This window comes from Monodelphis domestica, chromosome 6 (assembly GCF_027887165.1).
Source record: "Monodelphis domestica isolate mMonDom1 chromosome 6, mMonDom1.pri, whole genome shotgun sequence".
In the NCBI taxonomy this organism is placed as follows: Eukaryota; Metazoa; Chordata; class Mammalia; order Didelphimorphia; family Didelphidae; genus Monodelphis; species Monodelphis domestica.
Genome location: NC_077232.1, coordinates 181,891,285 through 181,917,790, shown reverse-complemented (window position 1 = coordinate 181,917,790; position 26,506 = coordinate 181,891,285). Strand labels below are relative to the sequence as shown.

At 39.7% G+C, this 26,506-nt stretch overlaps 1 protein-coding gene across 1 annotated transcript in view; it reads right to left on the bottom strand.

Annotated features, from left to right (window-relative positions):
- ARHGAP10 (Rho GTPase activating protein 10) overlaps positions 1-26,506 on the bottom strand; it is a 385,966-nt gene that overhangs the window by 265,670 nt on the left and 93,790 nt on the right. Inside the window, exons 2-3 of the mRNA XM_007496250.3 lie at positions 11,622-11,717; positions 10,634-10,695 (exon numbers count right to left, since the gene is read on the bottom strand). Coding sequence (XP_007496312.2) covers positions 10,634-10,695; positions 11,622-11,717 — 158 coding nt within the window. The remainder of the gene's footprint in view (positions 1-10,633; positions 10,696-11,621; positions 11,718-26,506) is intronic.

Genomic DNA, 26,506 nt, shown 5'->3' with positions numbered 1-26,506 from the left:
ATATTGATCAACCAAAAAGTATTTGTTTTCTATTACATGCAGACATTGTGCTAGGCATGGGGGGGGGGGGAGACAAGAAGGACCCACTCCTCCACCAAGTCCTTAATGAGTCTATGGGTGGAAGTGGGGAAGAACACTGTGTGTCCCCAAGTCTTAGCACTTTAAGTTTTAACATTTTAATTAGCTTAAAACTGTACTGAAACTCTTGCAATGTCATGCAGACATATACATAACAGAAGACAATCTGGCGAAGCTGGAAAGGTTTCACGTGGAAGGCTGCACCTGAGCTAAAATCTTAAAACAAACCAGAAATTCTCAGGGATGGAGTTAAAGAGGGAATGCATCTTTGAGTGAAATCATGTATGATCTCTTCGATTCCTTCTACACTGTCTGGATGCAGCCTCACTTATATTCCACATTAGCTGGGAGAGGAGGAAGATCTCTTCTAATTCTGTCCCACTGATACAGATAAAGGTAAGAAATTAGTTAGCTTGGGATGCTGAGAGAAAAAGGCCCTGAGAGAATGGAAAAACTGGAAAGGTAAGTTTCAATACAGGAGAACAATAGAAGGAGGCAATGAGAAGCATATAAATTACTTACAGAATGACATGACTGGATGGAGGGTCCTTTAGAAGCCCAGGGCCAACATGAACTCAATGGATCAAGGAAGGGTAGGTCCTGGGCCACAAGATAATGTCTGTCCAGTAAAATGTCAGAGGCATATTTAACCTACTGGGCCCAAGGTTAGTGATAACAGTGACCTCTATGGGTCTTAGATAAGTGATTTAAAAAAAATTAAACAGTTGTAAAAAACATTTTTCTACAAAAAACAAAAACATAGTTATCTAAATTTTTCATAGAAAAAACTATTCTAGTTTTATCACAATTTAAATGTCAGCTTACAAAATGAAAAATCTCCATTTCTGGCTCGTGAAAATTAAGTCATCAACAACTCTCAACATAAAATGAGAAAAACTAAAGGGGAAAAAAATCAACACAGCTCCTTCTCATTACCAAAACAAAGAAACAAAAAAAAAACTTCTCTAATTTGTTTAGAAAGTTTGAAAGGAAACAGAAGATTCCAAGAGACAGAACTGAAGAGGGAGAGCATTCCAGTCATAGGAGACACCCAGTGCAAAGGCTAAGAGATGAAGTATCCAGGGTAAGGTTTGTTAATCTTTTATTGGCTATCAGGGAACTTAGTAACCAGTTATATAACACTGATGAAAATGTGTTTTCCACTACAGCTAATTTGGAGGATTTTTTTTTTATTTTAATTGTCTTCTCTCTATCTCATCTCTTCTTCTTTCTTGGAAATCCAAGGGGGAAAGGAAAAGCAACCACTCTTGTAGCAAAGATGCATAGTCAAGGCAAATTCCCCATTGGCCATTTCCCTGTCCCCTCACCAAAAAAAAATATATTAAGTTCTGTACCCTGAGTCTATCACTTGTCTGTTATGAGACAGGTAGTGTCATTCATTTTATCATTGGTCCTCTGTAATCATGGTGGAGCATTGCTTTGCTCAGAGTTCTTGAGTCTTTCAAAAGTCAATGATCTTCAAAATGTTGCTATTGTACACAATATTCCCTGGTTCTGCTCAGTGCACTCAATTCACACAAGGCTTTCCTTGTTTCTTTGAAAGCATCTCCTTCTTCACTTCTTACACACATTAGTGTTCCATTACATTCAAAATACCATCGTTTGTCCAACCATTTCCCAAATAATGAATATCTTCTTGGTGGCACTCAGTTCTTTGCTACTATAAGACAACTGGCATATATAGGTCTTTTTCCTCTTCCTTTGACCTTTTTTGAGTAGTTACCAAACTACTAGATGGTTTTGATAAATTAAACAAATTCATTTTAGTAAAGCTAGTATTGGTAATGTTATGAATAATTCAGTACTGTGCATTTTGAAATGGCTCTGAACACTGGGAGACTACATCTCCCAGGACCCTCTACGTCAACTTCCTCAGACATCCTACTTCCTTTGTGGGAGGTGTTTGAGAAGATATAAAAAGAAGGGAGAAGCATGAGTTTTGGCACCTTTTTAAGAGAAGAGCCTTGCCCCAGGTAAGAGCCTTTGGTCCCCTCATACGTGCAGGAGATCTAATTTTCGTTAACTTTCCAAACCTTCATTTTCCTGGCCAAAATCAACCTATCAAACTATTCTTGGCGTCTGGCTAGATTCCATTTAACTATCCCTAGCATAATTATAGTCTAAAAAGAAAAACCTGGTCAATTTTCATATAGGACTACCAGAGCAAGGAGGGACCCCAGCTACCTTCCTTTCCATACCTTTTTCCCCTACATTTTCTCCATCACAGTACCTTTGAGAGAACAGTTTGAAATTGCTTTCCAGAATGGATGGGAAGGACCAACTCATCACCTACCAGCTCACTGATTAATATGCCAGCTTACAACAGACCTTCCAACATTTTGCTTATAATAAGGATTGTGATTTTTGTCCCCCTCAGGGGTAAGGTTAGAAAGAAAAAATATAATGTTTCTTATTTTATATATTTAAAAAAAATTTTAACCATTTAAAAAATACACCCATCAATGAAATGCAATGATGAGATTGCTGGTAAACTGTATTTACATGAGGCAGATTTGCAGTCAACAGCTCCATTCTATATTCCAAAATTTTCCAAGTCTAGTGGAAGGGCAAAAGTCAGGACAATATGTGACCACCCAGGATGCAGTGGATGACCTTGAGATCTTCCATGTCTAACCAAGATCTAAGTGTCCACACCACCTGCTTCATCTGCCTTCCCCTTGGAACAGATTGTTTTCATCCACCCACTCCACAGAGGGAAGTCTTCACATCCCCTGACTGTAATATTAACAGTTGGCCCAGATGACCCTCTAAGGTCCTTTCCAGGCACAAGGCTACCTTCATAGGATCCCTCCAAAATGGATGATTGCATTTTATTCTACATAGGTTCACACATATGATCTGCACTGTGTGGAAATTCACACTTGTGGGAAAAGTAAATAAGGGGGTAAAATCCTGTAACTTAACAGATGACCTAAAGGAGTTGGAATCTAAAAAAATCCCGAGCACCAACTGAGCCCTGTGCGAGCAGATTAAATTAGCTTCAAGTCATCACAGACACGACCCCATTTAGAAAGAATAGCTAAAACCTTTTCAAGGAGTCAAAGGCATTTCCCCCTTGTAATGCACCCAGAATCACTGCTAAATTGAAAGGGGCAGGAACTTTCTAAGGGCACTATAAACAGCTGAAGAAATTTAGCCCTAAAGAAAGCTTTAGACATCGTGAACAGAGCACCAGGGGTGCAGTCAGGAATAGCTCTGTGTCTGAATACTGCCTGTCACATAGACTTGCTAGCTTTGAGACCCTGGGCAAGTCAGTTTATTTCCCTTAGCTTCAATTTCTTGCCCTGGAAACTAGCATAAAAATATTTTAATATTACATATTTTTATGAAATATGACAGAAATGAGATCATATGTGTAAAGTGCTTTGCACATAGTAAGTGCTATAGAAATGCTATTGCTGGGGACAGCGAGGCAGCTCAGTGTATTGAGAGAAAAGAGATCCTTGGTTCAACTATGACTTCAGATACTGCCTAACTGTGTTACCCTGGGCAAGTCACTTAATGCCCATTACCTAGCCCTTAGCTCTTCTGCCTTGCAACCAATATACAGTATTAATTCTAAGATGGAACATAAAGGTTAAAAGAAAAAGAAATGCTGCTGTTATTATTATTCACAGTCATTCTAAAGAGACAATAAGATAATACAGATAAAACTCTACAAAACTTAACACATTCCATATACACGAACCATTATTTGGGGTCACCTTGGCTATCTCCTATTATCTTAAATAATAGTGTAAAATTCCAAAATGTACAGACAAACTTTTAAAGTTCACTTTTTCCTTTTAAACCCTCACCTTCCATCTTTAGAATCAATACTGTGGAGGCAGAGTCAAGATGCTGGCTTAGAGGCAGCAAAAGTTCAGGCTTCTGAAAACCCTTCCTCACCAATTAAAAACAAAATGCCTTGAAGGGACTGAAAAACAAATATAGCAATAGAACAGAGCTAGGGAACCCTCCTGTTAGACTCATCTTAAAAGGTATGCCCCCCAAAAGGCCTGAATTCTAGAACATTCAGGTTTAAGGGGAAGGAAGAAGGAAGGTCCCATGATGCCTCCCCCACCTAAAGTACTGAGCCTCCAGTGGTGACTGAAATCTCTGGGCAGGCAAGGGTGCTAGTTCAGAGGGAGTACCTTGCTAGCACAGCTGTGCCAGGCTCAGGGCATTGAATACAGGTGGCAGGGAGGCAGCTGGAGGAGAAGCACAGAGAAGGAAGCCTAGTTGAAGCCATGACACTTCATTTTACCGCCTTACCCCACTTCTTGAGGTTTTGACCTCAGGGCACATCTAGCTTCTCAGATCAACACTGAGCCCATTAGGGGAGATAAGAAGCCTTCAGAGGGCAAAGAAGTTCAAGCTCCAACACCCCTCCCCCAGACTGCTCTGAGAGCCTTGCTGACTAAGTTAATATCTTGATAGCAGGGCCAGCTCCTTTTCAGCTTCTGCTGCCATCTGGGGAAGATCTGACGTCAGGGCTCAACCTGACCAATCAGCAGAGCAGAGAAGAATCCCCTTTAGGACAGAATAGCCTAAACCCACAGATCCAGCACATAATCAAAGGAGCAAGATTACAGACAATTAAAGGGGGGGAAAGAAGGGGAAAATATGAGTAAACAACAGAAAAAGAAAAAAGAAATTCCAATCTACAGCTTCTATCCAGGCAGTGAACAAAGAACAATTGGAACAGAGGAGGACCAAGGAACACCAAGAAAAAACACAGAAACTCCAGAGAATTGGACACAGGCTTTGGAAGAACTCAAAATACAATTCAAAAAACAATTAAGAGAGCCTGAAGACAACTGGGAAGAACTTAAAAAGCAAAATAAGTCATCTGGAAACAGAAAATAGTGTCTTAAAAGCCAAAATTAACCAGCGTGAAAATGAAGCAAAGAAGAAGAAAGATAAGGCAAAGAAGATGAAAGATGACCAAAGAAAATCAGACAAGAAGAAGAAGGATGACCAAAAATCCAGGGATAAAATTCAGTCTTTAAAAACTAGAATCCAACAAATAGAAACAAATGACTTCACAAGGCAGCAAGAATCTATCAAGTCTAAAGAATGAAAAAATTGAGGAAACTATGAAACACCTCATTCAGCAAACCTGGAAAACAGAGCCAGGAGAAATAATTTAAGAATTATTGGACTACTGGAAGAGCATGACAAAAGGAATAGGGTGGACATCATTCTACAGGAAATTATCCAAGAAAACTGCCCCAACATGCTCAAGCAAGACAGAAAAGTGGACATTGAAAGAATCCACAGATCACCTCCTGTATTTAAATCTGAATTGACAAGGCCCAGGAATGTTATAGTCAAATTCAAGAACTATCAGACCAAGGAAAAAAATATTACAAGCTGCTAAGAAGTCATTCAGATACCATGGAACCACAGTTAGGATAACACAAGATCTGGCTGCATCTACACTGAAGGACTGAAAAGTATGGAATACGATATTCTGGAAAGCAAGGGAACTAGGTCTACAACCAAGAATCAACTACCCAGCAAAACTGACTATATTCTTGCAGGAGAAAGTATGGTCATTTAATAAAATAGAAGACTTCCAAGCATTCATAAAGAAAGGACCAAATTTAAACAGAATATTTGATACCCCAACACAGAACTCATAAGAATCACCAAAAGGTAATTAAGAGGGGAAAAAAACATTTTTAAGAGACCCAATAAGTTAAAATGATTTGTATCCCTATAAGAAAAGATGATATTGTTAACTCTTAATAATTGTTATTATCACCTGGGTAGCTAGAAGAATTTTACTTCGAGGGAACAGTGACAAACTATATAGGATGAAATGCCTATATATATATATATGTAAAACTAAAGGTAAAAAAAGAGGTTAATACTAAAAGAAATGGGAAAAGAGACACAATGGGGCAAATTTATATTTCATAAAGAAGCACATGGCAGGAGTGGAGGAGGATACCAATACACTAGAAGGGAAAAGAGGTTGGAGGTAGGAAATACTTAATTCTTATGAGCATGAAATTAACTCAAAGAGGGAAAAACAATCAGATCCATTGGGGCAAAGAATTGATTCATGCCCTATAGAGAAGTAGAAGGGTAACAAGCACAGACTGGTGGGGATGGAAGTAAAACAAGCGAGGGAGAGTGTGGGAGGTATTTTAAAAATAGAATCAATACTGTTTATTGATTCCAAAGAAGAAGAGCAGTGAAGACAAGGCAATGGGGATTAGATGACTTGTCCAGGGTTATCCAGCTAAGAAGTGTCTGAGGCCAGATTTGAACCCATGACCTCCCATCTCAACTCTAGGCCTGGCTCTCAATCTACTGAGCCACCTACTGCCCCCTAAATCAGAGATAATCAACAGAGACAATGTATTAGCACGAAGGGGAATCAGAAAGAGCTTGTTCCAGAAAGTAGGATTTTCCCAGAACTTGAATGAAACCAGGGAGGCCAAAAGACAGAGATAAGGAAAAGAAAATTCCAGGTTCAAGGGGGCAAGCCATCAAAACTGCCTTAGAACTTTTGATATAGCAGATATTAATTAATAATTATATTAATTTAAGACCAAGGGCAGCATTGATATTAGGTAAAAGGAGTTGGAGGAGAGAAAGAACTCCAGGAAAAGGGAGTGGATACATTTTCCAAAGGCTATCATGAAGCCTGAAGCTTCGGCAAGAAAAGAGATAGCCAGTACCCAATATTCAAGCCCTGGCTTCCATCGTGGTTATGGATGGAGCTGGGGGGTGAAGGTAGAGGGAGGGAAGGATAAGGTAGGTATAAGTACATGCGCCCTTCCTTCTCTCTCCTGCCACTTTTCCCCCCTCCTCCTTTAGTTGTCTTCTCTTTCTCTTCCCCCACCTCCGTGAACACTTAAAGCTCCAGCTACCTGGCTTCCCATCTATTTGCCATATCCCAGAAGTAGCTAATTAATAAAAACTTCCAAAAGTCTTTTCAGCTGGGGAAAAAAATAGCCTAATGATAGGGGGTTGGGAATATCCAATGAAAGGATTTTAAAATAGCATCAAAAACACCAGAGCACTATTTTGGAAGTCCTTAAATTCCTGGACTTTTGCCCAAGTTCAAGAGTACAGTATGTACTTTTGTACAACTAAGCTCACTCTCTACTTCCCTTTGGCTCACTTGTACAAAGACATGGAGATGGGAGATGGGTGACATTTATTTTATGGGCATTTATTTTGTAAATAGCTATAAATGTATATGTTGTCTCCACTGATAGATTGTTTCACATTCCTTGTACTTTTATGCCAAGACCCAAGTCACTGACAATAAATGTTTATTGACTAATATTAATGTTATCTGGGGTCTGGCATACTTGTTAATATTGCGAAAAGTTGGAAGCTGACTTCAGTTTTGGGGAACTCCTGCTCTGATCATTAGCTCAAAAGCCAAGGATTTACAAAAACAAAGATGATAGTACTTTGATGGGAAAGTGTTAAAACACAGAAATAAGGTTGGTCTGGGATTTTCATGTTATCGACATAGATGAGGAATAGAGAGGAAGTCACCTTCTCAATGAAGACAGTTGTTTTTATTGATGATGACACTTAAAGCAAATGCCACAAGAATCATCACCAAAATGCTAAATTCAGTTTTTCTTAGTCTTTATCCTTTGCAACATCTGCAGACTTTGAATCGACCATCCCTTGTTTCTGGCTCCTCTTATTCCTCGACTTTTATAGTCAAGTTCTCCCCTCTTCTTCCTCCCTTTTTAAACTCTCCTTGGCATCTTTTGCTGGAGAGACTTGGCTGCCACATAGTACAGAGAGGGCAGGGCTTGGAGGCAGAAAGACCCTGAATTCAAATTGGTCTTAGTCACTTACTTCCATCTCCATGTTTTTGCCCAAGTTGTCTTCAACCTTCCTGGAATGCCCTCCTTGCTCCTTAATCCCCTTCTACTTAAGAATCCCAATGAAAGCTAAATCTTTCCTAATTTCCCTTCCCCACTCCAATCCCCAAGGCCTTTGCCCCCATACTGAGTATGACTTGATATGGCCTGTCTGGGGATATAAGCTTCAGGGCCACATTGACCTAGATAGCTTTGACATCCCTCTCAACCTTCTGCAGGCATGACCTTCTGATGTGTCACAATTAAATCCCTGAACTTCCCACCCAGATGTCTCAAAGTCAGCAAACCAGGCCAGCCACCTTTGCAGCCAAAATGTAAATAGGTAAGTACGCTAACAATAAATAACTCCATCAACCTGGCCTTTTCAGGTAGACCAGAAGTAGCCCTGCAGGCTGGTTCTTCCCATCCTAATGCATTCACCTCAAGAAATCTAAAATTAAAAGAAAAGGAAGGGCCAGGAAAACATCAGTGGAAAATATTGCTGCACAACCAAAGTACCCCATGATTTTTCAGTCTGACAAATTTTTGCTTGTGTGCCCAAGTTTCTGAGAAAGGAATTAAAAAGAGGCATATTATCTAATAAAACACACATGCACCAATAGAAATTTTATACTTCAATCTTTCTAATCATTCCCTTTCACTAACCGAAAAAGCAATAACAACAGATTGTTCTCTTCTCTGCTCTCTACAACCACACCCTATTTCAGGCTAGCATCTCTCCCCAGGATTATTACAAACCTCCTAAGGTCTCCTTGCCATGTCTCTCCCCCTTCCAATTGATCCTCCATGTGACTGCCAAAGTGATCTCCCTAAAGTAAAGGTGCAATCACTTCACCCCCATGAACAACAAACTCCAGTGACTCCATATTAACATCTGGAATTAAATGAAAACTCTGCTTGAAACGTAAAGATCCAAAGGATCTTTCCCAACTTAGCCATTGCTCTCCCTCATGTATTCTTTCCATGCCAAACTGGCCTTCACCATTGATGCTCCATCTCCAGTCCACAGTCCTTTGAGCCCTGACAGCCCTTCATGCCCGGAACTTTCTCATCTCCACCTCTCAGAATCCCTAGCTTCCTTAAAAGCTGAACTCAAACACCTCTTACATGAAACTCTTGTCTGATTCCACGTTGTTGGTGCCTTCCCCCTACAAAAAAACATATCTCTTATATATATTTTGAGATAGAAGCTATGGAAGACTTGGGGTTCCAGTCCCATATGTAGCACATACTCTGTATATGACTCTGGGCCCTTCACCTACTTAATCTCTAAATGCTATAAGCAGCTCCCTGAGATTATAAATTACAGAGGTGTCAGCCCACCTTGGCAGAATTCACCAAGATTTCCCTATACCAATTAAATTTGAAATCCACAGGTCTGTTCCATAGCCCTATAATCATATATATATATGTATATACATTTTGTTTCTCCCAGTATAATGTCATATCCTCAAGGACAGAAACTTTTATTTTTTATTTATTTTTGTTTATTTAATTAATTAGAATATTTTTCCATGGTTACATGAATTATGTTCTCTCTCCACTCCTCCCAGCTCCCTCCTGTAGCCAACATGCAATTCCACTGGATTTTACGTGTGTCATTGATGAAGACCTGTTTCCATATTATTAATATTTGTACTAGGGTGATTGTTTAGGGTCTAACATCCCTAATCATATCCCCATCAACCCATATGGTCAAGTAGATTTTTTTCTTCTGTGAAACTCCCTTTTTTCTCTTCGTGTCCCCAGCACTTATCAAGTGTCTAAAACATAGTAGATGTTTGCAGAATGACTAAGTAAATGTAAAACAATCTTGTAACAGAGTCAAATATATAAGGACTTGGAAAGAATATGTACTTCCAATTCCTTGGGAAACTGCATCGTAAAGTTCTAGAGTAAGAGGTGCAAGGACCCTTACAAATGAGGAAACTTGTCCAGAAATATGGAACGACCAGCCTAGGGTTGCACAGGTGAGTGGTAGAAACAAGATTTGAATCCAGACCTTGTGACTTCAAATCCCAATCCAGTATTCTTTTCACTGCTCCAAAGAAGTCTTTCTTCCCTGGTGACTCCTCTACTACATATATTCCTCTTTTATCCTCTGACCCAATGCCAAATATTACAACCACCAAACATCATTGCCATCCACAGTCTGAAAGGGCAGCGCACATCCCCCTTTCTAATTATTCTACTAATGAACCATTTTGTAAAGCTTGAATAGCTACATAAATATAAGTTAAGGTGTTTCTATTGAAGCAGAATGATAAGTTGGTGCTCCTAACCCAAAAGGAATTATGAAGGTTGGAGGGAAAAAAACTTAAATCTTCAGTGGGTCATTACCTCTAGGCAGTAGTTTTTACTATCACTGTCATCTATCATCCATTTAGAAGGGAAGACATAGATGGACCTTAAAAATAAAACCAGTCAGACCCCCTGAGCTTACATCTGAGAACACAGAAGTCCAGAAAAGATAAGTATCTGACTCAAAGTCACACAGCAAGCCATAAAATATAGAACAGAGACCCCTTGGCTGCTAGAGTTTCGTGGTTTTTTCCAATATGTAGGTAGGCTGCCTCTGCCATGATAAATTGAAGGAAATATTAACATTAGAACTATCTAGAAACCCAAATCGCCAACATTTAGCAGCCTGCACTTCTCCAACTCACCATGATTTCTCTCTGTTCTTCCAAGTTCCTTAAGAAATTTGAAAACTCTCGGAGTGAAGCATCTGCAAAGGGAAAGAGAAAGGGGTGATTTAATTATCAAAGGAAAAAACAGGGTAAGTCACTTCCTAGCTGTATTACTCTGGGCAAGTCACTTAACCCAAATTTCCCAGCCCTTACTCTTCTGCCTTAGAATTGATACCATCTATTCTAAAACACAAGGTAAGAGTTTAAAAAAAAAAGGAAAGAAAACAGAATAGTTTGTCAACACACAATGTTTGTAAACAAAACTGAAAATCAGTATGAACAATTAAACTTGCATTGTAAAATTCTTTTACAGCATCATGGCCATCCACAGTCTTTGAAAAGTCATCACCCAGGCACCCTTTGTAATTTCTTCCACTAAGAACCACTTAAACCTTGAAGAGCTACCTAAACAAATACTGAGGTGATTCTATGGAAGCAGGATGAAAGTGAGATTTAATTAGTACTAGAATTCCTGAAAGGAAAACACCTCCTACCAACACATGTGGAGATGTGCTCTAAAATTCAGTAGCCTTAGAGAGCTTTTATAGGGCCAGGATCAGGTCAGTATATGGGTCCAAGGAGGCCTGCAATGTTGGTCTCCTCACTCTAGACATTATGCAACAGTCTATTCTCACTTCATAACTATTCACAGTTAAGTAATTAAATGCATACCATAAAACAGCCTGAATTCTATTTGACTCAGGATTCTTTGTCCACAATTCTCATTCATATTTCTTCACCTATGTTTGTTGTTCATTTGACCACCATATCCTTCCCCTCCTGCTTTTTACATTCTGCACTGTCTAATCTGGGTTTTTCTACATTTCCCTCTATTTCTTATACTTCTCCATTTTACTTGCATAACCATGTTCCACTATATCAGTCAAGCATCAGTTTCTCCTCCATACCAATGAAAATGAACATGAGCACACAGTTTAATTCCTCCCCTTCTGTTCTTACATACCTATACATCTCTCATCATCCGTCTCAGCATCCCCGATGAACTCAAATTTGAAGTCTCTTAATGAATGGGCGAATTTCCTCTGGGCCAAAGACAGATCTAAAAGAAGAAAGAAAATTCATGATTTATATTCAATTTTTCAAATCCAAGCCTTTAGCAAACTGAACCCAGTAGAGACACCAATGAACCAGAGACCTTCCTTCCACATGGTCAGTATGTCCATATGCATTTATTAAGCATTTACTATGTGTCAGTAAGTTTGCTTAAGAAAACACCATCTGCTTTATGAAGAGCAAATCTATCCCTGATGGGAAATATCTTGGAAGTAATCACCCACCACCCTCTTGGGTTAGTCCTTAAACTCAAACATACAGGTTAGGAGAAGAGAAATAGCAGGGTGAGCTTCTATTCTGTGTTTCAGTCTCATGACTGCCAGTTTTCTTTTTCATGAAAACCAGGGAAGAGTGTATAGTGTGAGGTTTTCTCATAACCCTTTAACCACTCCAAAGTAGCCTAGAGTTTTCAGGAATATTAGCCCAGAAATCTACAACGCTTAGAAGAGTAATCATGGCAACTAAGTGATACAGCAAATAGAGGACCAGACCTGGAGTCCTCAAGACCTGAGTCCAAATCTGACCTCAGACATTTCCTAGACACTTCACCTGTTTCCCGTAGTTTCCTCAAATATAAAATGAGGACAGTCACAACACCTACCTTACAGAGTTGTGAAAAATTAAATGAGATATCTAAGCATAAAGTGCTAACTTGGCACACAGAAGGTGCTGAATGAAAGCTTTTCCCCTCCTTTCCCTCACCCATGGCATCTACATTGATTGGTTGATTCTTTTCTACAGAAACAGAAACTTCTGGGGGAAACTCAAAAAAGCCATTGCAGAGGTGAATCCATTAGCAGAGGGCCTTGGATTTCATGCCAGCCCAAACCCCTTATTTTACAGAGGAGGAAACTGCTAAATTACAAAAATGAGTCTAACGCAAATACTGCCTTCTCCCACCTTCTCTTAAGCAGAAGCTCTATGCCTCCTCTCACTGCACAGCACAAGGAAGTCTCCAAAGGACAAACAGCTCATGTTTTGTTTTGTTTCATTTTAACAATACTTCATGTGACTGAGAAGCCTTTAAACGAAAAAAAAATCATGACAACAATGACTGCCCAAAATACCCGAATGAAAAATGAAGGGAAGTAAGAAAACATCCCATTATGTTACACCAGAAAACAGAACAATTTTCCATCATTATGCCGCCCCACTCTCATGGCAGCATGCCCTTCTTTAAGCAATATAACTAAGGAGGGAAGTGAAGATATCAAATTGTACTATGTAAAGTTAATCATCAAAAATATTTGTTCCTGGCTAAAAAAACAATAAAAAGTAAAGTGGGTTACTGGAGCAGACTGAAGATGGGGGAATCATCAGAAGGCACTGAACTCAATAACCCAGAAAATACAAGTTTACTGGGGGAAGAACTCCTTATCTGACAAGCTCTACAAAGAAAACTGGGAAGCAAATCATGAGCCCCTTGAGAGAAGAACCAATCTTTGGCCTTCCTTTGGTATCCCCAGCATGGTAGCCTGGTGCTTGGAATATAGTTGGTGTTTAAGAGCAAGCTTCTTGATTAACTGGCAGAAATTAGATGTAGACCAACATCTTCTACCAAGCTCAAAACAAGTTCAAAAGAGATACTCAACACGAATACCAAAGGGCACCCCCCAAATTTTTAATTAAAATAATTTGCAAAAAATCAAGCCATTTCCCAATCAACAAATGGCGAAGGGACATGAATAGGCAGTTTTCACAGGATGAAATCAAAACTATCATTAAGCACATGAAAAAGTGTTCTAAATCCCTCATGATTTCGAGAAATGCAAATCAAAACAACTCTGAGGTATCACCTCACACCTAGCAGACTGGCCAGTATGTCAGCAAAGTAAAGTAATAAATGTTGGAGGGGATGTGGCAAAATTGGGACACTAATGCATTGCTAGAGGAGTTGTGAATTGATATAACCATTCTGGAGGGCAATTTGGGGCTATGCCCAAAGGGTTTTAAAAGACTGCCTGCCCTTTGACCCAGCCATACCACTGTTGGGTTTGTACCCCAAAGATATAATAAGGGGAAAGACTTGTACAAAAATATTTATAACCTTTATTATTGATTCTAAAGAGAGTAATTAGAGTAGCACTGAGGCTCCGCCCCAGGGTTGGAAATTTAAAGAGCTCCTATCTTTTTTTCCTCAGAAGAGTAGAACTGTCATTCCTCTGAGGAAGAAGGCAGTTAGAGCCTGGTGTTAGAGCAGAAAGATGAAGCTGTGGCAAGGGACAAGAGAGTGATGGGACAGGAGAGTGACAGGAGGACAAGAATAGGTACCAGTGGTGGAGGCAACTTGACAGAAATAGGGAAGAGACTGCAGTTGACATAACCCAATCTATTAAACCATGATAGACTGATGAGGGATTGGGAGGGGTACCCAAAGTTTCCCAATTGCAAGCCATGTTGGCCTCTGATGGAAGACCATGACACCCCCCCTTTTTTTTAAAGGGAGTAAGTACATGCACAACCCAGGGGAATTGCTTTTCAGCTCTGGAAGAAGGGAGGTAAAAGAAGGAGGGAAAAAACATGAATCATCATGTAACCAAGGAAAAATACGTAAATTAAAAAAATAAAGGGAGTAGGGAGAAGATGGGGGTCTCACAAGACCTTTTTTCCTTCCTGGCCTCTCAAACTTTGTCATTGAGATTTGGGCAGGAATACAAGCTGAAACTATAGCAGTGGGGTCCTGAAAGAGATTAAAAACCTTGATGACCAAAGTTGGGAGGAGTGGGAAAGAATAAAGGAAGGAAAAAAAGGTATTTATTCCAGTTAATTTTATAAATAGGATCCTCACAATAACCTGGGAGACAGGTGCTATTATCATTGCCATTTTAGAGTTAAAGAAACTGAGACAAAAAGAAGCTAATAGATATGTCCAGGGTCACAAAGCTCATAAGCAGCTGAAGATAGATTTATGCTCAGGTTATGCTAAATCTAGGCCCAGGGCTCTGTCCAGTCTGCCACCAGCTGAATGTCTCCCCAAGCTAAAGAGTTCTCAACCCCCAAAATTCAATGCAATCTACTCCTGAAGAAGTGAACAGGAAGAGAAAGAAAGACTTCAGGTAGGACAAGGCCAGGAAGGATGGAGGCAAGGCCAGTTTGCTGGAGAACTATGACTTCTGAGGATGCCTTCCTGACCTAGATTTAGATGGTGACTAGGGGCACAACTAAATCCTTTTGGGGGGGAAGGCAGAGGGGTACCCTTGAGGACAGAGGCTATCTTTTGTCCCTTTTGGCTATCTTCTACATTTAGCACAGTGCCTGGCACATAGTAGATACATAAGTAAAAATTTATCAACTGATCTTTTCTTTCCTTTGAAGTTTTGCTCGGTCAAGCTGGGATAAGTTGACAAGGAAGCCCCTTACTCCCTGATCAGTTAGGATATCATAATAAAGCCTATATTCTGGAAGGGCCTGTATTTCCACAAGGGAAGCCAAATTTTAGTAATGTGTCTGAAAGTGTCCTTGGAGTGGAGCATCAGGAATCCCAGATCTTGACCAGGTTCTATCGCTCCTACCTCTGAACCTTCTCTTTCTTCCTCTATACAACATGGGATGGAATTGGACAGGGTAATCTCTGAAGTCCCTTCCAGCTCTATTTATGGGTCTACAGGAATCTGTGTTCCATATGATTCCAACTTTACCAGAATGAGTCTCAAGAAGAGTAGAGCCTTCAAACTGTGACTTTTGGACAATTCACTGTCCACTCAGTTTCCTTCCTGTAAACTTAAGAGTTGGACAAGATGATCCCTGAGATCTTCTGCATTTTGAATATGATATTTTGGGGTGTTTTGGGAGGAGGGATGGGGAAGGAGGTGAATTAGCTTAAGCCCTCTTTGGGTCACTTCCCCTACCCAAAAGCATTTGTTTATTTTTAGGTTACTAACTCTCCTCCCATTCCCCAGTGCTGAGACTCTTTCGATGCCAAGTATGAAGGAGCCACTCATCTCAGCACCTGATGATGTCAAGAATAATAGCTAAAATGGGATGTTGACAAACATCTTAGTTGGAGAATGGCTGGGTACCTGGCAGATAGATAATCTCCCCAAAAATAACTCTGGTGTCCCCTACACACACATACACGCACATATACAAAAATTCCTACTTATTATACTGATTTCATAGCTAGTTGGACCAAATTTTTACAACCTCTATTTCTTCTCTCACCCTTTTGAATTGACTTTTTCCTTCAAGGAAGTCTAATCAATACACAACACACTTAGTTAAAATTACACTGGAAACATAAGAGTTCTAAGGTGAAACTCAAATCTATTTAGGTCCAACATTCTGTCTGTTTACAAGAGCAGGATAATGGTTTTGTAACTTTATTTGTATTGTACAGTTCTAAGTTCATTTGCATTTTATGTAGGCAGCTGGTGGCCTGGCCTGGGAGGGAGAAGGAGAATACCATTCACAGTCCACTGGCCAAATAAAAAGCGGCAGCAGGCCAGACTGGGCCCACGGGCTGTAGTTTGCTGACTTCTGCTCCATAGGATCAGATCTGAACCCATTTCTTCCTCCTCTGTGGCCTGAGATATGTTAGGGCCTATCCTAGCACTGGGCAATTGTCATTGGACTAGCTCCTAAATGCCAGCCACCCCAATATATTAAGTCCTCAACAAAAGGCCCTGAGGGAATGTTAAATATGTTCATTCCACTTCTATATGTGCAACCCAAACCAGATTAAAATGTACCAGGAAATATTTGACAAAATGAACGCAATAAAACATGGATAATATTAATATGTGGTTTGGGAGGTCAATATGTGGCCCAAAGGGGTCCTCACATAGGGTGGTTTAATAGGCCTGTTTCTAGGTATTTAATACCACTGGTCTAGACCAAATTAGACTATGAATTAACATTATCTGTGTTGTGCCATATTTTTCTCTACTGTTAACTATTTCACAATTACATTTTAATCCAGTTCAGCTACATTGGGGAGTTTTAACACATCTACTCTAGACTCTCGGTGACCCAAAATAAGTTTCTCAACCTCTATGAAATGATTTCTCTAACACAAGGACAACAAAGTATACATGACTTCAAATGTATTTAGTAATAGAGAATAAGCTACAATGGCTACAATGAATCCATGAGTCATTCTCCCCAATTTTAATAGCTGTCGGTATAGTTAAAAGGATTTGGAATGGTCCATCATAAGCAGGTTCAGTCGACTCAGTACGCTTGAAATTTTTTATATACACTCTATCACCAGGGTTTAAATCTTGAAGCAAGAAGTCTATAGGGCCTGCTTGAACAGCAGCTCCAGAGTCATGGAGTTCCCACAATTTTGTTTGTTATTGTCTGATATATGTAGCAATGGTTATATCCCCTCCTAAGAATGAGGTATAGCCAGGGGTAAATGGTTGTGCCTGAATAGGTGGATGTCCAAATAGCAATTCAAATGGTGAGATGTGTACATCACTTCTGGATCTGCTTCTGAGATAAAATAGGGCCAGAGGTAGAATTTCAGGACATTTCAAATGAGTCTCCATGCACAATTTTCCAATCATACTTTTAAAGTTCTTTATTCATTCATTCAACTTGGCTGGAGCTCTGGGGATAATATGGTGTATGAAATATAGGAGTTATCCCCAAACATGGATATATTTGTGATTAGACTGAATCGGTAAAATGAGTTCCTCTATCCAAGTCAATACATGCTGGTAGGCCAAAACTGGGAATAATTTCTTTTAAAAGGACTTTGGCGACAAAAGCAGATATGGCCTGAGCAGTAGGAAATGTTTCAATGCACCTGGTCAGTGGATCAACTATGAGCAGACAAAAATTTATACTGCCCAGCTTTTGGCATAGATCAATTTGTAAATGAAATATCTGAAAATGAAATAGGGAACAATAGGAAAATGCTCTTTAAAATGTTGAAATACTTGATGGTTATTACATAATTATCTAGTAATTATGTTACCTCTCTACTCTCTTCATATAAGTTTTTCTCTCCCAAAGATAAATCTAATAAATTCATATGACTAAAAATCCTATAATTATATGAATCTCAAATTTTATTTAAAACCAATATCATAGAAATTATACATTTTACAGAAAAGTATGATAGAGGATAGAGGCTGGCACTAAAGAAAAAGTGCCAGACTGAAGAGTATATGAAATTGATCACCTCGATGGGGGAGGGGCCCCAGGAGTGAATTTCCTGAGGAGAGAGAGAAGACTCTGACTGGAGAATAGTGAGGGTCTCTCTGTATTGAGAGGTCAAAGAGAGAAAGTGGATAAAGACTTTCTCCTGAGGATTACCCATTTTTCCTGCTGGTGACTAGAAATCTTTCCCCCCAACATTTCTCAATTGAAGGGACTTTCTGAAGAGAAACCTGAGCAGACTTTACCTCAGCTCCTGTTGCCCAGGGGTGAGTCCACCTGACTTTCTCTCAGGGGGCTCAGGCTGCCAAGGCCAGAGTTCCCCCCAAACTTGAGGAGGGGAGGAAAAGGGTTTAGATAGAGATAGGTATCCCCTTTCCCACTTTCCTTTTCCCATTCTTCCCTGCCCATTATTCCTTTTGTATTACCTGATTGAATTAACATTAAAAGTTATCTGTTCCCCAAGCTGAGTGTGAGTGAACGGAATCAAGGGGAGATCCTTCGGTCTCCAGTAGTGGAGGGGGGACAAGAGGGACAAGAGCGAACTGGGGAGAGCAGCTTTAGCTAAGGAGGGAAGGCAAAAGTGGGAACATCTTCAAACCCCCTCTCCTCTCTCTGAGCCAATCCATTACATCTGCTGTCCCCCCTGAAACCCCACTTTTGAGGAAGGGGGTTTCTCCTCCCTTTCTCTCTCTCTCCATACCTCAGGGCCAAAGCCTCCCCAGGGTACATCCCTTCCCTCATCTCTCTCTTTTTTAAAACAGTTGGCACCCCAGATTTATAAGGACCCCATTTATTTTTTAAACAAAAGCTTTAGTGACTGTCACCAACTGCCATCAACTTTCAGTTGTCAATTACAACTCCTGAGACTAGCAGCCCTTTGTCACTGACTCTGTGGGGGGGGGGGGGGGGGAAAGAACAAGTCAGTTACCAATTGCTACTCTGCTCAGTTACAAAACTGAGAGAGAGTGTCTATTCTAAAAGGGAAACTGTATTATCTAGCTAGAAGCAAAGCTTGTGAGGACTACAACCATTTTCTAACTGTTAACTGCTGACAGAGCCTAGAAAAGATCTGATGGGGAACATGTTACAACTAATACTATAGTTGACTGTGCTAGGAATAATTGCCATTTATTGGGGCTATTGTATCATTTATAATACAGTGGCAGGGATGATAGACAATGTTCTGGGGACATTAACCAATATGACTATGGGATTGACCCAGTTGCCAATGAATTATCTAGACGCAAATTACCTCTGGCAAATCATACCCCAAGACTATTTTGTGTTCTTGGCAGTGACTAACATCTTAAAAAATATCAAAGCTGCTGCCACCCTGATCTTCCAAAAGAAAACTGTACATGCTCTAGTCATTGATAATAGATTGCAGACATTGTTTGATCAGATCCCTATTTTAACTGAGATATGCCAGGATTATATACAGAGAAAACAAAGCATGGGTAAGGGAACCAATGAGGAGACTGGGGACATGACAGGACAGACTAATAAGGATGATGTAGTTACTAATACTAATACTGGGACACCATTAGGTGCAGTAGGGGGAAATGACCTTGCCAATAACATACAGGCACCAATGAATGTATCTGCTAACAATCTTGCAAATGCATCAAAGGCTCAAAAGATTATGCCTTTGCATGATATAGCTAAGGTCACTGATAACTCTGGCATTTTACATGCCAAGGTTCAGAAGTCATTCACCACCCATGACTTAGAATCTTTATGTAAACGTATGCCTAAGAACTCCTTTTTAATATTATTCCCATACATAAAATCATATCCAAATTTCTGATATTAAACTCTTCAATAGGATCAGGACTTAAGAGACAAGACTTTTTCTAGGTCTTCAGTAGCTGTGGGAGCAGCTGCCAGGCTGCACAGTCCACAAAGGGTGCTTTTGCCAGGGTAACGGCTGTGAGCACTGGGCTGGAAGTATGGCTCTTCCCAAAGCTCTTGGGTTCATGATTCAAAGCTGTCTCCATCTAAGTCTAACAACGAATTGTGGTTAAGATAGTGGAAACCTGGCTCTCCCTCAGGGTACCCTGTCTTTGCTGCTTCAGTCAGGCTGGCTCATCCACCCCATATGTGGCAATTGTCCTTGAGAATGCCTGGCCCTTTCTCCTCCATCTGCTTCCCCAAATGAAGGCTGGGTTGGAAGCAGGAGCAGGAGTCTGAGAGATGCTGCCACTCTCACAGCTTTTGAACATTACCAAGACCTCAATGTAACATTTGTACAACCTAATGGAGTCACTTGTTGGCTCTGGGAGTGGAGTTGGAAGAGGGGAGAGAAAAAATGAAGCATGCAAACCTGGAAAAATATTTTAAAATTTTAATAAAATTAAACAAATAAATAAGGGGGAGAAGCAGAGACCTCAATGGATCCTTAGCACAACCCTGGTGAGGTAGGTAGTATCTTTATCATTAAACCCAATTTATAAGGAACAGAAAATGAAACTCAGAGGCAATCCATCACATTGCTGCTCCAAGGACCTCTGATTTCTAAAGGGAAGGTCTAACTATTTTCTTTTGTTCCAGAGGCTAACATCAGGGGCTCCCTACTGCCTACTGTATATATAATTTTTTTAATCTTTTAGAATTCAAAGTCTTTCACAATCTGGCTCCAATCTGTCTTTCCAAGCTGATTTTCCATTCCCAAATCATGCACAAACTGACCTACTTGATGTTCACTATAGACAAATCATCTTCCTCCTCTGGGTCTTTGTACAGACTCTCCCCAATGCTTTGTATATCCCCATCCCAGCCTCTTGTAATCACTGGGTCTAGTAAAAGCTCCATTTCAGTAGAGTCTCTTTTAGAGAGATCTTTCTTGATCTTACCAACAACTGGTGTGCTCATTTCCCCAAAATGACCTTATGTTTACTTGGTGAATATTGTGATTTATTTATCTGGGCCCATGAAGTGACTCCCTCTCTCCAATAGAACACATGCTCTCTGAGGCTAGGAATTTTTTTGTTTCTGTTCTATAGTTGTTTGTCTTTTGGAGGAGGACCAATGGCATCACTGGTGATGGCTTGACTTGCACATGAATTGGACTGAAGTGAGGCAGTGTTTCACAGTCTTCAGCTTCCCTTTCTCTTCCAGAGTCATCAAAGTCCATTGGCAAGACAAAAGTCAGAATGACTGTTGATGGCTCAGGATGCAGTGGATGACTTTGGCATCTTTGATGTCTGACCAAGCTCTAAATGTTCCACAGTGCCCGCTTCAGTCACTTTCCTGGCTATTCGAACAAATTGTTCTCCAACCATTCTGCTGGGAGAGCTGGGGAGCGGGGGGAATGGGGTCTTCACATGTTTGATGCACATAGTAGGGACTTGAATTCTTATTAAAATAAATTTAATTACCCATAACCACAGAGATAAGTATCAGAGGCAAAGTCAGAACCCAGGTCCCTCTTGATTTCACAATACCCTTTCCACTGCAATATGATGACTCTCAAGTTCTGTTTTGGATAAGTTGAGTTTAACATGCTGGTGGAACATCCAGATGGAAATGTCCTTCAGAAAAGTAGAGATATACATCTGGAGACCTCAAAAAACAGTGAAAACTAGAGGTATAGATTGAAAGTTATTTACATGGAGGAATTAGCTAAAGTTGAAATGAATGAGAATGTCCAGTGAGAAGAGGGTAGGAGAGAAAAAAAAATGGCTTAGGACAGAACCTTGGGGAATCCTCACATTAAGGAATGAGGGGAATTCCCAGGGAATAAAGGAATGATTAAATAAATTAAATAAAGCACCAAAAGTATCTCAAAAAAGAGGATTAAATAGAGGGAACAATGTTACAGAGAAGTCAATGATAATGAAAACTAAGACCAATGGATTTGTCCACTCAGAATCAATTCTACATAGGCTTTCTTAATCTTTTTTTTATGGCATGGAACCCTTTTGGCACTCTGATGATGCTAATGGATTCCTAAGAATAATGTGTTTATATAAATAAAATAAAATTCTTAGCAGGACAAAATAAACTAATTATATTGAAGGACAGTTATCAAAATATTTAGAAAACAAGTCCATAATTAAGAAGACTGGATATGAATGTGGTAGAGGATCATTAATAAGAAAAACTTTATGATATTTCTGGCAATCTAAAATTCATAACTATAGATTGATGAAATGCTTACTCTATCTAAATTAAAATTGTTCTCTCTCAACTGAAGATTGCATGGACTTCAAAGAGATTTATTTCTCTCATAAAGGCCCTTTTGGGTTTGCTGTTTCCCTCTATAGCTCAGGTTGGGAAAAATCAATGAAAATTGCTCCAGACCTAGGCCTCAAATATTTGCTTGTATTCCTAAAAAATGTGGGCTTTTTAAAATCCATGTAAACATGCTTTTATACCTTTAGAACTGCCACAAATCCTTCGAAATGGTACCCTGAAAATATGGCTAAATAAGGCAATTGAACTTTTTTAGGTGAGAGGCATTGCCAAATAGGAAAACTAGGAGTATGAATTTTTAATAACTTGATGTCAATGACACCCAGATTAATCACAGATGATGGTTCTGTGATTTACACATCAGTGCCATGAGACTGCAGTTTGTTCCACACAACCAAAGTCACTCAGGTCCTCAGGGTGGAATGTAGTTTGCACTACACATTCATCTGTATTTGCTGACTGATGGACTGTTCCAAAAAAGTTGTTTATCCATTCTCCAGGCCTGTTCTGTCTTTTCCTCCTTTGAGGACAGGCCATTTCTTTTGTTTCTTTTGTATCACAGAGCAAAAAAGGCCCACTGGCCATACTCAACACAAGAAAGGCAGGAGATTCAAAAAATGCTCTTTCCTGAAACCTTTCAGGAAGGCCTGAGTTCAAATCTGACCTGAGACTCTTACTCTTTGTGTGATCCTAAACAAGTCACAACCTTTTTTGCCTCTATTCCTCATCTGTAAAATGAGCTGAAGAAGGACATATAAAGCCACTCCAGTATCTTTGCCTAAAAAAACCCAGATTGGGTTATGAAGAATTGGACATGCCTGTCACCAAACAACAACCACCAAAAAAAGGGGGGGGGGGTAGAGACTTGAATTGGATGATCTTAAAAGATAATCTCTGGGCTACTTACTATTTCTGACTACATATAAGCTCAAATCAACCATGGTATTTGGCTTATACAGTAAAAGACTCACCGCCAAGAACCAGTAATACAAAAGGCAAGGTCAACTTTTGCCTAAAGTTCCTTATCCCAAATTCTCAAAACATAACAAGGACTGCGAGTGATGAAAAAATCCCAAGTCGTCTGTGCCATTAGACTCAGAAAAACAAAGTCATAAATCATATATATATAAATACTGCCATCATTCAAAAAATCTGAATCCTTTAGCTCTTTGCAAAGAGGAATTGCCAAATTTAGAAATTCCTGACCACAATCATCTTTTTGCATGTAGAGACCTAATCAACCTGATTATCCTGTCCCACTGCTCTGCGAAGGGAGCCCATTTCTACACATCTGAACCTGTCCCCAAATTCTTCAACACTTTAGTTCATCACATGGTACAGACTCTAAGACCCTTAAATCTTTTGATCAAGACTCATGCCAAAGAAATAGTAGTTTCACTAATCCCTTGGAAGCAAATCAAAAATCCTCCAAAATAAAATGATACAATGCTATCCTGTGATATGTACAATTACCCCAACAGAAAGGGCCATCCGTACTCAGAGGAGGGGGAAAAAGCAACCCAACTCCAAAGTAGACAAACTGACTCATTAGATTTCACCATAGAACTAAACAAATAATCTTGGGGACTAGGAGAATCAGTGGAATAGACTTGGCATAAATGATCTCAGCAAGACAGCTTATGACAAACCCAAAGACCCCAGCTTTTGGGACAAAAATCCATTATTTGATAAAAACTGCTGGGAAAATTGGAAGACAGTGTGGGAGAGATTAGGTTTGGATCAACACCTCACACCCTACACCAAGATAAATTCAGAATGGGTGAATGACTTGAACATAAAAGAAGGAAACTATAAGTAAATTAGGTGAACACAGAATAGTATACCTGTTGGACCTTTGGGAGGGCAAAGACTTTAAAACCAAGCAAGACTTAGAAAGAGTCACAAAATGTAAAATAAATAATTTTGACTACATCAAATTAAAAAGTTTTTGTACAAACAAAGCCAATGTAACTAAAATCAGAAGGGTAGCAACAAATTGGGAAACAATCTTCATAAAAACCTCTGACAAAGGTTTAATTACTCAAATTTACAAAGAGCTACATCAATTGTACAAAAAATCAAGCCATTCTCCAATTGATAAATGGGCAAGGGACATGAACAGGCAGTTCTCAGCCAAAGAAATCAAAATTATTAATAAGCACATGAAAAAGTGCTCTACATCTCTTATAATCAGAGAGATGCAAATCAAAACAACTCTGAGGTATCACCTCACACCTAGCAGATTGCCTAACATAACAGCTATGGAAAGTAATGAATGCTGGAGGGGATGTGGCAAAGTAGGGACACTAATTCATTGCTGGTGGAGTTGTGTATTAATCCAACCATTCTGGAGGGCAATTTGGAACTATGCCCAAAGGGTGATAAAAGACTGTCTGCCCTTTGATCCAGCCATAGCACTACTGGGCTTGTACCCCAAAGAGATAATGGAGAAAAAGACTTGTACAAGAATATTCATATCTGCGCTCTTTGTGGTGGCCAAAAATTGGAAAACGAGGGGATGCCCATCAATTGGGGAATGGCTAAACAAATTGTGGTATATGTTGGTGATGGAATACTATTGTGCTAAAAGGAATAATAAAGTGGAGGAATTCCATGGAGACTGGAACGACTTCCAGGAAGTGATGCAGAGCGAAAGGAGCAGAACCAGGAGAACTTTTTACACAGAGACTGATACATTGTGGTACAATTGAAGGTAATGGACTTCTCCATTAGTGTCAATGCAATGTCTCTGAACAATCTGCAGGGATCTAAAAAACACTATCCACAAGCAGAAGATTAAACTGTGGGAGTAAAAATACCAATGAAAAGCAACTGCTTGACTACAGGGGTGGAGGGGATATGACTGAGGAGAGACTCTAAATTAACACTCTAATGCAAATACCAACATGGAAATGGGTTTGAATCAAGAACACATGTGATACCCAGTGGAATTACACGTGGGCTATGGGAGAGGTGATGGGAGGGAGGGGAGGGGAGAAAAGAAAATGATCTTTGTTTCCAATGAATAATGTTTGGAAATGGAAATGACCAAATAAAAATTAAAAAAAGAAAGAAAGAAAAAATAATAATCTTAGGGACCCAAAACTGAATTATCAGCCTAGTCTAGATCAAACAATTGAAATGAACAGTCCTGTGCCACAGGAGGAATATGTGACCAAACACTGAACCAGTAACCTCTTGCTTTCTTGGAGGTTGGTCAATTTGGTGGCACGAAAAGCAAGAGATTTAATCTAGGTCTAGGTAGACTCAAGCTCAGACTTAGGGCAGTAGTGTGGAGAGAGGATGTGAAAGAGGCAGGATTTAGAAAGAAATGCCTTATGTCTCAAAGGGGATATTCAGGAATGGATATCAAAGAATTTGATATGAGAGTGAGAGAGAGAGAGAGAGAGAGAGAGAGAGTGTGTGTGAGAGAGAGAGAGAGAGAGAGAGAAAAGCTGGTCCCATGGTATGAGCTAAGGGTATGGTATACTAGTTCTGATGAAGTTGAGGAAGGCGAGGTGTTATGGTGGATAGGAAACCCTGGGCCAGTTTAAATTCAGCCTCATTTACTTATCTTCTGTGTGACCCTAGAGAAGCCATTTAACCTATTTGCCTTGTTTTCTTCATCTGTAAAATGAGGATAATAACAGGTTCTATCTCTCAAATTGTTGTGAAGATTAAATGAGATAATATTTGTAAAATGATTAGCACAGTGTCTGGAAAATATTGATACATATTATATCTATAAATGTGTGTATGTCAGTCAATAAGTACTTATTAAAAGCATCTAGTAGGTGCCAGGCACTGTGCTAAGTCAGAAAGATGCAAAAGGAGGTAAAAGACAATCTCTGCCCTTGAGGAGCTCATGAAGAGAAAAGAAATAGGTACAAACATGTTTTACATAAGATAAATAAGAAATAATTATCAAAGGAGAGTCACAAGAATTAAGATATATTTTCAAACACTTCCAGCAGGAGATGGGATTTTAGCTGTGTAATGGATAGGAGAATGGAGTCACCCACTATATTTATTTTGAGAATCGGGAGTGAGAGAGGTGGGATGGAGTCAGGAGTGGGAGAGGGGGGATAGATTGGTCCTCTCCTCTCTTTTCACAGTGAAGACAGAAAAAGTTGTCTCTTAGAGGGGCAGAATATGTCCCTTCAGTGCCTGAGTTGAGTGTAGAGTCAAGGACTAAAGCTGACTCTCCCTCCTTGAGAAAAGAGTATAGCTTTCCTCCCCAAGTTTCAGATCTCTTCTTGGGTTTTATGAGACAGACAACTTGATCTATAAAGAATAACTCTTTTATTCTAAAGGGACACAAAGAGGAGAGGAGAGTTGTTGAGTAAGGGAAGTGGGAAGTAGGAAATAGGAGATCCCTAAGAACTAACAAACTGATCCTCCTCCCCAAATCCTGAGGTTCAGGCTGTTTGCCTGACCCTCCTTGGTCAGTTGAAATCTCTATCCTGACTTTTATCT